Source organism: Phocoena phocoena, chromosome 8, assembly GCF_963924675.1.
Source record: "Phocoena phocoena chromosome 8, mPhoPho1.1, whole genome shotgun sequence".
NCBI classification, from domain to species: domain Eukaryota; kingdom Metazoa; phylum Chordata; class Mammalia; order Artiodactyla; family Phocoenidae; genus Phocoena; species Phocoena phocoena.
In genome coordinates, this window is record NC_089226.1 from 60,451,326 (window position 1) to 60,464,409 (window position 13,084).

The window sequence follows — 13,084 nt, forward strand, 5'->3', positions numbered from 1 at the left end:
AAACATAATCTAGGCCCTTCAACTTCATGCCCTTCCTGCTAGTCACTGTGTCACTCAAATTCAAAATCTTCTGGTTTGCCAATGCTGCCTATAAGAGAAAGGAAGAACTCCTCAGTAGGACACACAGTGCCCTCCATGACAGCATTGAGAGTAACCTCTCCTGTGACCACACAAGGCCATGATCTGACTCCAGTCTGCCTGGCACTTAACATATGCTCCCCTGCACTATGTATAATACACCGGAAAGCACATGCACTTTGGAATTAGAAAGTCTGGAAGCCCTACTTGCCTGGATTAAGGTATGTCTTCCCTACCTCTTTATTATTTTTTTTTTTTCTGGCTATCATCTTTACATCTTACTTACTTATTTATTTATTGGCTGCGTTGGATCTTTGTTGCTGCACACAGGCTTTCTCTAGTTGCAGTGAGCAGGGGCTACTCTTTGTTGCAGTGCACAGGCTTCTCATTGTGGTGGCTTCTCTTCTTGCAGAGCACGGGCTCTAGGAGCATGGGCTTCAGTAGTTGCAGCACACGGGCTCAGCAGTTGTGGCTCGCAGGCTCTAGAGTGCAGGCTCAGTAGTTGTGGCACATGGGCTTAGTTGCTCCGCGGCATGTGGGATCTTCCCAGACCAGGGCTCGAACCCGTGTCCCCTGCATTAGCAGGCGGATTCTTAACCACTGAGCCACCATTCCCTGCCTCTTTAATCCCTTCTCCAATCCAAACTCCTTAGCATAGCATATAAGGCCTTACATGATCTCATACCTGCCTCCCTTTCCAGTCTTCCTACTTCCTCATTACGCCCCACTTCCTACTTGGATGCTCCAATAATACTATACCTTATACAGTGACCTGTCAGTGCTGTTCTCTCCCTCTCACCTCCCACCTTGCACATGTTGCTCCTCCTGCTTAGAGGGCCCTCCGCCTCTCTCCTTGGCTGGTTAATTTCTAGCCATTTTCCACATCAGCTAAAGGGATCTCCTGATCCCTTTCCCACCATTTTCTGTGCTCCCAGAGAGCTCTGTGCTTCTCTGTATTACAGCAGTTATTACATCTGCTTATTTCACTAACTCTTCCACTGGACTATGAGCAGCCTGAGAGTAGGGCCTATGTCTTCGTTATCCTTCACAGCTAAGGCAGTGCCTTTGTAAATGCTCAGGGTATACTTGATGAATGGATAAATGAATGAAAAGGATTTTCCCACCATATACATAAGGCTGGCATAACAAATAACTTTATTATTACTTTAAGCCGACAACATTGCAACTCAGAGTGTCGCACTGACTTGTATCACGTAACAACCGTGTGGTAGAGCTAGTATAAAAAGCCAGATCTTCAGAGACCCAGACCAATGTCCGGACCTCTCCCCTGACTCTAAGCTCATATTTCCAACTGCCTAATTAACAACACCACTTAGATGTTTATGTAGCCATCTCAAACTTAACATGGCCAAAATTTTTCTGCATTTCCTCCCCACCGCCCAACAAAAATTTCTCCCAGTCCATCCTGTTTCAGTACACAATAACATCAGCCATGGTGTTGCCAACTACTCAAGTCAAAACAAAACAAATTCATAAAACCTGAAAGTCAAGCTTGATTATTTCTTTCCCTTACGTCCCATATCCAATCCACCAGCAAGTCTTGTAGGCTCTACTTCAAAACATATTCTAATTTCATCCACTTTTCTCCATCTCTGCCACCCTACCTGACCCGCCCCCAAACTCCAAAACTATCATTTCTCACCCAGACTACTGCAATAGCCTCTTAACTGCCCTCCTCGAAAGCCTTCCTACAATCCGTTCTCCTCAAAGCAGCCAGAAAGATCTTTTTGAAAAATGCAAATCAGCTCACCTCACTCCTATTTTTAACACCATCCAAAATTTTCATTGTACTCTCAATAAAATTCAACAAATTTAGCAGTATCTACAAGGCCTTACAGATCTAACTCTGCTATAAACTCCTTGACTTCATATGGTACTATTTTTCTCTTGCTCACTATAATTCAGTCTCATTGGCCTTCTTTTTTGGTCCCAAGACATGCCTAACTCGTTCCCACCGATTTATACTTGCTTCTCCCTCCACTTGACACACTTATGCTTCCAAATCTTCAAATTGCTAAGTCTTCTTCATTCAGGTCTTAGTTCAAATATCACCTCCTCAGAGGCATTCCATAAACCACCATATTAAAAGTAGCACCTCTCCTCTAGTCGTTCTCTATCCTATCACCCTACTTTTCTCAGCGCACGCATTACTTGCGTTTCCCCCATTAGAAAGTAAACTTCACAAGAGCAAGGACCTTGGTTGTCCTGTTCACTGCTGAATTACTGGACCTAGGAATATTCCTGACATCCTGAAGTCACAAGTATTTGAAGAGGGGAAGAATGAATAAACAATACAGATTACATACTTAATAAATGCTTGATGAATGTGTGAGTGAATGAATTAGGGAGTGGAATGGAAAGGGGAAAAAAAAAGTGGAAGCACTGCTATTTAATATTTTTAATATTTTCATAGCCACTCACTTTTCTCCACCCTCACTGCCTTTGCTCTTGCTCAGATCCCCACCATCTCTTTTTTTTTTTTTTTTTTGCGGTACACGGGCCTCGCACTGTTGTGGCCTCTCCCGTTGCGGAGCACGGGCTCTGGACGCACAGGCTCAGCGGCCATGGCTCACAGGCCCAGCCGCTCCGCGGCATGTGGGATCTTCCCGGACCGGGGCACGAACCCGTGTCCCCTGCGTCGGCAGGCAGACTCTCAACCACTGCGCCACCAGGGAAGCCCCCCACCATCTCTTAGACGACTACAGTACTCCCAACTAATTTCTTCTCCTTTCCCCAAGCTGAGCCCTCCAAAAATAACTTCCACACTTCCACCAGACTTGATCATTCTGAGACATAGATCTGAACATGCTATAAGCCCAAGTTTCTTATTATGTTGTTAGAAAGGCCTCGCCAACCTTATCACTGACTGCTATCCCCCTACATTTAACCTATACTCCAGTAATGCAGGCATTCTTACAGTTCCCAGAATATTCCAGGCTGTTTAATGCCTCCAAGCCTTTGCATATCTTTTCATTTTGCTGGACCACTCTTCCATACCTCACGGACTTTTGACTACCTACTGAACTCAAACTTACTCCTCAAGAACCATCTCAAGCATCGTCTCTGTTAAGTCTTTAATGATTCCCCCAAGCAGAGTTAATCACTCCCTCCTTTGTCACCACAGTACATAACACATACTTATAATATACTACCATCATTTGTTTCCATGTCCGTCTTTCCCTATGTGACTATTAGCCCCCTGAAAGCAGGAGCCATGTCTCCATGTTTGTGTCCCCAGCACCATATCTGGCATATTCAAGCACTCAATAATTGCTGACTGAAGGAATGAATGGATATATCTTAACTCCTCAACCTGGTGTTTAAAGTCAACCTCGGGACTTCCCTGGTGCTCCAGTGGTTAAGAATCCGTCTTGTAATGCAGGGGACGCCAGTTCCATCCCTGGTCAGGGAACTAAGATCCCACGTGCTGCAGGGTGCAGCATAACTCGAGAGCCCACGTGCTGCAGCTACAGAGCCCACATGCTCTGGAGCCCACGCACCACAACTAGAGAGAATCCCGTGCATGCACCACAATTAAGTGAAGAGCCCACGCACCGCCAACAAAAGATCCCACGCACCGCAACGAAAGATCCCACGTGCTGCAACTAAGACCCAATGCAGCCCAAAAAATTAAATAAATAAATATTAAAAATAAAATAAAGTCAACCTCATATTGGCTCCAACCCATGTTTCTAGATTTAGTACTTAGTCCTCTCTTACTTGCTGATTCTCCAAACGCATCCTTCTTTCTCACATTTACTTGGGGCCTTTATTCCTGATGCTCTCTATAGTGAAATTTAAATCATCGGGTGGCTCCTTCTGCACGAAGTCTTCCCTAACCCCTCCAATGAGATTTACTTCCCAAATAGCACTTTTTTTTTCAATTGATAAGGTATTTAGAACTTATTTTATAATTATAGCCTTTCCAACTGGACTACATGTACTATTTTCCTAACTGAACTGTATAAGCTCCTTGAAGGTATGAAACATGAATTAGCGTCTTTCCTCTCAACCTAAGTACCTAACACGGTAGCTTGCACAAAGCAAGCAGGTATCACTAAATGTTTTATTAGTGGAGAATAGTATGTTTAATAGTATGCTTAAAGATATCATGCTTCCACTCCTTCATATATGTGCTTTTAGCTTGGTGTAAACTGGCCTCCTAGCCATGTGATAAACTTTACCCCTCCTTTAAGAATCAGCCCAATGACATATCATCTCTGAAGTCTCCCCTAACTCTCCCAAATACACTTTCACACTCCTCCCATGCACCTGTGATACCTGTATATAGCTCTACTCATCACACTACATCGTCATTATCACTTGATGGGTCCCTCTCCCCACTAGACCATAAACTCTTTTGGAGCAAAGATAGTCTCTTTAACCATTTATGAATTCCCAAGACCTAATAAAGTATCTGGCAAAATTAAATGCTCAATAAATACATGGTGAATTTTGAAAACAGTAAATCCATGTTATAGAGTACACCAGCAACAGAGATCATGTAGTCACATCACCAGGTTCAAATCCCAAGTCTACTTACAAGCTATCCAACCTTGAATAAATTACTTGGCAGTGCCTCAGTTTTCACTGATCCAGAAGGTAAAGACAATAATAGTATTAAAATATAATTAAAAGAGTTAATGTATGTAAAATGCTTGGTATAATGCCTGGCATTATACCAGTATGCAATAAAAAAGTTAGCTATTATTTGTTACCATTAGAATAGAAGGAGAAAAGTCTGCTTCTGCAAGGCGCTAAATGACAGGCTCAGGAAGAGGTTAGGTTCAATCCTATGGGCAATGGAAAATAAAATGCCACTGGAGACCTCCTTAATAAGAGACACATTCAGTTATTGAGAATATCCTACTGGGAAGGGGGAAGGAGGGCAGAGGGAACACAAACCTTGGCAGGGCTATGCTCTCTGCTTCCAGCCTCCCCTTTCCCCACTGGTTCTCCCTAGTTGCTCAGGGCCAAAAGCCCCATGGTCATAACTCAGCATCCTCCTGGGAAAGCTGCACTTTAGAGGGAACTAATGAGTTTATGTTTACCTACAGATTTTCCTCTGAGGAGCAGAGAGATAACAAATGACTTCAAGAAGGGAAAACACAAAAATAAAATAGAGAAGAGGAATGATGCTGGATGGCTTACCCTGGGTTGGCTTTCACGGAAGTAAGCTTTTAGGACAAATAGCCCCAGGTGGACTGAGACTAAACTCCTCAGAGGCATTCTCTGTCAGTGCATGTGCCTCCATGGGTCAAAGATGCAAAGAAGCAGGATCTGGAAAAGGAGGACTAAAAAGGTGAAGCTACAGAAATAAGAATTCTAGCCCAGTATGAAGAATATTGCAACAGGGGAATTCAAAGAGGGAACAGGCTGACCACAGAATGATAAGTTCCCTATCATTAGACGGATTTAAACACAGATGAGGTGATCACTTGCTGGGAGTGTTCAACACGGGTGGATGGACTAGATTTAAGATTCAAGTTCAGGGCTTCCCTGGTGGCGCAGTGGTTAAGAATCCGCCTGCCAAGGCAGGGGACACAGGTTCAATCCCTGGTCCGGGAAGATCCCACATGCCATGGAGCAACTAAGCCCGTGCGCCACAAGTACTGAGCCTGCACTCTAGAGCCCACAAGCCACAACTACTGAGCCTGAGTGCCGCAACTACTGAAGCCCGCGTGCCTAGAGCTCGTGCTCTGCAACAAGAGAAGCCACTGCAATGAGAAGCCCACACACGGCAACGAAGAGCAGCCCCCGCTCGTCGCAACTAAAGAAAGCCCACATGCAGCAACCAAGACCCAACGCAGCCAAAAAATAAATAAAATTAATTTATTTTTAAAAAAAGGATTCAAGTTCAATAAACATCTGAATATCTACTCTGTGCTAGCCACTGAGAGAGATTAGGTGCTGGGAACACAGAGATGAAAAATGGTATGGTTCTGTCCCCTCAAGGAGTTCACTGAGCGATGGGGGAGACAAACAAAACAACACAGTAAGTGTTGATAGATGTCTATACAGAGTGCTGTTGGGGCGGAAAGCAGGTCCTCAGATACTGTGCCTATGACTCACTGGTAAGGAGGAATATGGCACTAATTAAAAACGAAAATGCTTCATAAGCAGTTTATAAGCAAATAGTACTGTCAGGCACTACTGTGTTATTGCTGGAACAGAGTACATCAGCTAACCTTTGCAATTTAGTCAACACTTCCTTAAACCTGAGTAGAATCCATATCTACAAACATTCTCATTTATTCAACAAATGTCTGCTATGCGCCAAGAACTGAGGAATGTAGAGAGATGAAAAAGATAGTCCCTGCACTCAAGAAGTTAGAACATTCCTCTTAATTTTTTCTTCCTCTCTCCTACCCTCCTTTATTGGCCGGAGGACACCTTAAATTCCTTCTGGAAGTAGATGAGTTATTAAGTAATGGGTTAACCAAACAAATGACTGCAAAAAGTAAGAGTGAGGGACTCCTCTGGCGGTCCGGTAGTTAAGACTCCACGCTTCCAATGCAGGGGACGTGGGTTCAATCCCTGGTCCAGGGAACTAAGATCCCATATGCTGTGTGGCACAGCCAAAAAAAAGAGCTGGGGATGGGAGGTTTATAATGGGAAACCAAATGGGAAGGAAAGACTGTCTGCAAATAGGGTGTCTGCCAGAGTATGAGACTCTGACTGCACAAAAAGACAAAGGTTACAGAATTGGAGGTTACATGTAGGCCTTTTTGTGTATAACTTCCCTATCACCATTTTTTTCTTCTCATCACAAGATTATTTGCACAGATTATTAATAATAATTATACCTTCATTTGGTTATTCCCTAGTATCCACCGAGTACCCAAAAGAAATTGTAGGAAACACAAGGCACAGTAAAATCCTGGGATCCAAGACTTTCAAAGCTGCGGGAAACCTCTAGAAGGTCATCTAGTCCAAACCTATCATTTCACATATGAAGAATTAAGGTATGGGGCTTCCCTGGTGGCGCAGTGGTTGGGAGTCCACCTGCCAATGCAGGGGACGCGGGTTCGTGCCCCGGTCTGGGAAGATCCCACATGCCGCGGAGCGGCTGGGCCCGTGAGCCATGGCCGCTGAGGCTGCGCATCCAGAGCCTGTGCTCTGCAACAGGAGAGGCCACAACAGTGAGAGGCCCACGTACCGCAAAAGAAAAAAAAAAAAAAAAAAAAAAAAAGACAGTATGGGAAGCATACAGTACTCACACTGCCCAGAGTGGTTAAAAGCACAGATGTAGGAGTCATCCTGGATTTGAACCCTACCTCTGTCACTTACCTAGCTGTGTGACAGTGGGCAAATTACTTAAACTCTCTATGCCTCAGTTTCCATATCTGAAGAATGGACATAACCATCATTATACCTACCTTGTAAGGTTGTGGTATGAAATTAGATAATGCATATAAAATACTTGGCACCAGGACCTGGCACAGAGTAAGTACACTATATCATTTCACCTTTAGCACTCTCCTGCTCAGCCCTGGCCTCAGAATCCTTCTCAACACAACCTTCTAAGCAGCTGTTATCATTTGGCTGTCTCTGCGATAAAACAAAATCTGCTATTTCTAGTCTAGAATCTAGGTCTATTGTTTACTACTCTAGTTTTTTTCCCCACTACATTATGCTACTACTCATTTTACACATCTTTAAAAAAAAAAATCCAAAGATATATGGTCAGATGTCCAAGATTAAACTTCAGTCACACATGCGTCAATCCCTCAATAAGATCTTGGCTTTAACCAAGAATTCCTAGAGAAAAAAAATCCCTGGAAACAAGGAACATTTATCAAATGTCTACAGGGAGAGACCCACAGGAGGAAAAACAAAACAGTCCAAGATTACTACTTTGAAGAAGCAAGGGATGGGAACTTCTACAGCCTCCCTGAGAAGAGAAAATATAACAGACTGCTACTTCCTCCTTGATGTACCCACTACACATATTCCACTGACACAGCACCTGTGACACATTTTTGTACTTATTTATCACTCTCTCTCCACCCAGGCTAGTCTGTGAACTCCTTGAAGGCAGTTATCACACATTACCCATCTTGGTATGATCAAGCATAGCACAGTACCTGGCATACAGAAGGTGCTTCCAAAAAGTTTGATGAATTTATAAATGAACACAGAGAAAACTATGAAACACAAGGAAAGAAGATATCATTGTAAATCAGAATAGTTCTACAAAGCAAGAGAGCCTTGGGCTAGAACCTTAAAGTACAGGTGGGATTTGGAAAGACACGGGGGAAAGGAAAGGTACTCTAGGCAGACAGGACAGCAAAAACAAAGACCTGGCGGTAATCAGAAACATGGTACACAGTATGTTAGAGCTTTAGTCATGACTTAGTCCAATAGTTCAAATCTCATAGGGATGCTGTAAACATTCAATAAAAAAGCACATACTACTAAGGAGAGGAACTTATTACCACTACTCAAAAATAATAATCACCTTTATGCCAGGCACCATACTGAGTGAAGGGACTGCAACAATGAGCAAGATAGACTTGGACTCCGCTCTCATGTAGCTAAGAGTCTAGTGGGGAAGACAGACAGTTAAAATAATGCTTGGTAGAGCTGGGTTAGAGGAAGTACAGGGGGGCTGAAGGAACATAAAGTAGGGTCACCCAATCAGTTGGCAGTAAGAGAAAGCTCCCTGATTTTCAAAGTGTGGCTTGAGATACTCAAGGGGTTCTGAGTCCCTTCAAGGACCACAAGGCTTCAAAGTGAGATTTTTTTTTTTGAATAAAGGGTTTCATGACTAAAGGTTTAAAAACAACCAATCTAGTCCAATCTCCTCTTTTAACAAGAATAAAACAAGGCCCAGAAGAGGCAAATTACACACTAAAGGCAATAATAACTCAAGTTAGCTGTAGGGTGAGATACCTGCTTTGAACTTGAGCTGGAAACTACTCACTACTCTGCATGACATCACATCATTTTGGCAGATGAACAATTACTGGGAGTAGACACATCCGGAATTCACAGGCACTAGCCAGGCAGGCAGGCTGGCCCTGATTGGATGTAGAAGTGCTTTATCACCTTAGGTCCCAAACCAGCTCTCTGTGCCAAGATGATGCCTCCAATTCTTCTCATGGTTAGCCAGTTCCCCCTTCAAGAAGGAACTCACTGGCTCCAGGAATAGGTCTGCTTCTGGGCCTCCAAGCTGGTACCCATGCTTTATCCCTAACATTCTCAAGCACCCTGTGGTTTAGCAAGTTGAAGAACTTAGCCCGTCATCACAGCGTTTAATACCTAGCCCTAGCTTGAGCTGGCTGGACCCATCTCTCATCTCCCTAATTGCCACTGGGCTCATCACTCCCCGTGACCAGGGGTTCAGCAGAATCAAATTATAGGTAAATTAAACGACCTATATAGAAAAACCAATATTATTTAGTTAACCCCCACTTTGAATCTCTCAGGAATGAAAGGCTGCTTCACATTTTGGAGATGGGACTTTTTTTTTTTTCTTGCGGTACGCGGGCCTCTCACTGTTGTGGCCTCTCCCGTTGCGGAGCAGAGGCTCCGGACGCGCAGGCTCAGCGGCCACGGCTCACGGGTCCAGCCGCTCCGCGGCATGTGGGATCCTCCCGGACCGGGCACAAACCCGTGTCCCCTACGTCGGCAGGTGGACTCTCAACCACTGCACCATCAGGGAAGCCCGGAGATGGGACTTTTGTATATTAAGAAAAAGGTAGTTTATTTTGGTAAGATGAGTCGGGCATGAGAAATGGAACCGAGGCGTTCAGTATAGTATGGCGGTGTAAAACTTAGTTCAGTATAGCACAGGCAGACCTGGGATGGAATCTGCACTTCCCCTCACAAACTGTGGAATCCTAGGAATGCTACTTAACCTCTCTTGCCTCAGTGTCATTTATAAAATGCGGTAAACACCAACTAATTCACAGGGCTGCTGTTAGTAATAAGATAATGTAGGCTTTAAACAGGGGCTGGTTTATGGTAAGGGCTCAATAAACAGCAGGCTTTTCTATTGGTAGCTCTTTTCCTCTCAAAAACAGAAGCAGTGAGCAAAGCCTTAATTACCTTAACTAAATACTATAGAAAGTAATAATGAAACGGACAAAGGGAACATAAATAAACTGATGGCTGCTATTCCAGACTACTTATCATGCTAACGGCATCTGATATTGGAAAACACAGGCCCGATAACCTAGAGAACAAATCAGAGCATGCAATCTTTCCAAAGAAGTAGCAAGAAGTAACCTACTGCATCTTAGCTAGGCTATCCATTACTCTTTTATAATCTGAGCTCCACAATAGTCTCTCTACCAAGCAGAAGGTACTACAGGAGAGCAACTCTGATGCCATATGCTTCTTTACAAACCCAACCTTTAATTTTTCAGCTCAAACCCATCTCCATCATAAAGATTTCACTGAATCCCCCAGCAGACTTGAGTGCTTGTCTCTTGTGCCCCACTGAATCTGTTACACACTTCCATTACAGCAATTATCTAGTATTGCAGTGGGCCATTTGCATGTCTCTTCTCTACACTATAAATTGGTAAAGATCCTGTCTTACTCATCTTTGGATTCCCAGTGCCTAAAACACAGTAGACCCCCATAATTACAAATTAAAGGATGGATTTCACCTTCTCTTTCACTAGTTAAGGCTACTAAGAAACAGCTGGGGAGATAGAAGTATCGAAAGAAACTCACAAACTAAAGTATGCCAGACCATACCCCTGCCCACCCCTCCTTTTTTTTGAGCTTGAAGGGATGTCTGTTCCTGCTTCTCAGAGTTACTTTTTTAAACACACAAGGAAAAGGATAGAACCATCCACACAGAATTTTCAGACAACAGATTATATTATTTCTCAGTAAATGAAACAAGGAAGAGAAGTTTCTGGGATAAATGCTAGTGGTTACATATAAAGTTGACCTCTAGACATGACTCTCTGGAAGTATAATTATGATACTAGAAGCTCTTAAGTTCTTAAAACAATAAGGGAAGAAAAGCTAAGAAGCAAAAATCAAAAATGTTTAACATCAAAACTTTAAGTTCTTTTCTCCTTTGCCAAAACTTTTGCTCTTTATCTCAATGAACCCTGATATATGTAACTGAAATCTGCCCCCCCAAAGGAGAGCCCATGACTAACAAACCATGTATAATAACTTAAATACAGTACTTACTTTTTCAAGGCACTTTCAAATATATCTCATTGAACTACAACCAACCATAATCACAGAAACTTAAAGCTGAAAGGGGTCTTGGAAGTCATTTCCACGACTACCACACCTCACCAACAAAGCGGCATCCAAACATCCCTGGTCTTTAGTGACTGAAAGATATGGGTCTAAAATGCTTCTTTAAAAATCTCTCCCTGCTCTGACCACCTGCCAGTTTCTCAGTCTCCTCCCCTCCACCTTAACGTTCCCAAACAGGTAAACCAAAACCTCCAAGTCATCCCACCACCAAACAACAGTTTTTGCTTCTCAAGTCGACTTCTACTCTCCTTCTCTGGGCCTCATCCCCAATCCTCACCCCCAACACACAGCCAGGGCCTCTAAGATTCTGATCCCTCAGAGATCCCACTGGTTCCATCCCCAACAATCAATCCCCTTTCTCCTATTTCTCCCTGCTGTCCATATGCTGTCATGGGCAAAACCACAAGCACCCCTAGCCATGAATGTACCTCTGGCCTCAGAATCTTTTCCCTTTCCTTTCTCACCTCTCTCTGCTTCTCAGCGCTGTCCCTTCATTCCTTCAAACTCAATGTCTCCTTCCTCCTAGTGATTTCCTTCAAGGACCACTGGTAATTGAATACACCAGTTGTTAAATGCCTGTTATGTAGGTAAAGGGGACATATACCCTCAAGAGCTCACTCTCAAAGAACTTCTAAGTCTAGAAGGAGGGAAGAAGGGAGGTGGGTGGGAGGAGAGGGAAGGGAGGGGGGGTAGAGAGAGAGAGAGAAAGAGAAAAAGACAGAGAGAGAGAGAGAGAGGGAGAGAGAATCACTTATCTGTTAAGACTCATCTCCTCTGGGAAGCCTTCCCTAGCCCAAACTGAATTGGTCCCCTCTTCTCAGTCCCACCATTATACCTCCGATGCAATGACTAGTCTTCTTATGCGTCTCCCACCACCATACTGTGAGCTCTTCAATGGGAAGGTCCCTAGCACTTAGCCCAGGACTCGGCACAAAGGGGATACTTGTTGTTTGTTAAGTGAGTGAATGAGTGAATTCCGATATACAGTTGTCCATGCATCCATTCGTCCTATCATTCGATAACAAAAACTTTACTGAGCCCACATTATGTACAAAGTTCTAGAATGTAAAGAGCTCTTACGTAAACATAACCCGAAGCTCTAATACTAGTAGACAAGCACTCTTCCGCGGTCCGCGTCCCCAGCCCCACTGAAAACCTAGACAGAGTCTCTTCCCTCAGTAAAACCCGGCTTTCCCTTGCAGGAGCCCACGCCCCTCCAACTCAAGCTACCTGGAGGCCCTCTAATCCTCCCAGGACCCCCACCTAATAATCCCAAATCTTAACACCCCAACTCCTCTGGCTTCTCTTCCTGTCCTCCATCTCCACCCTTGAGGTTACTGCAAGTCTTCTGCCCCACGACCGCCTCCGAGTCCCTGAGTCCTGGAGTCCAGGGTACCTCAGATTTCCCCCTCCCCGCACCCGTCCCCTGTTGGCTCCTTCCCTCTCAGGATTCCATCTCTCCTAGGACCCCCACTTCCGATACCTCCCCTCCCCTCCCTTCAGTTTCAGGTTGAGTCTCTCCTCTCCTCGACTCTCAACTCTTCTTACCTCATCCAACTCCCGTTCCCCGGCAGCACCTGCTCCAACCTCAACCTCCACCACCGCCGCCATTTTCACAACTCTCCCCCTCCCCGCAGGCCCCGCGCGAGCCAGCTGCTTCCGCCGCTCAAGTGCTCCTAGCCAATCGGCGGTGCGGGCTCCGGCAGAGGGGGCGGGACACCAAGACAGGCGGAGACCTGAGGCGAACTAA

General features: G+C 44.5%; 1 protein-coding gene across 1 annotated transcript in view; it reads right to left on the reverse strand.

Annotated features, from left to right (window-relative positions):
• Positions 1-12,982, reverse strand: part of RNF121 (ring finger protein 121) — an 81,616-nt gene extending 68,634 nt beyond the window's left edge. The window contains exon 1 of the mRNA XM_065882026.1: positions 12,883-12,982. Coding sequence (XP_065738098.1) covers positions 12,883-12,945 — 63 coding nt within the window. The 5' untranslated portion in view covers positions 12,946-12,982. The remainder of the gene's footprint in view (positions 1-12,882) is intronic.
• Between the last annotated feature and the right edge of the window lie 102 nt (positions 12,983-13,084).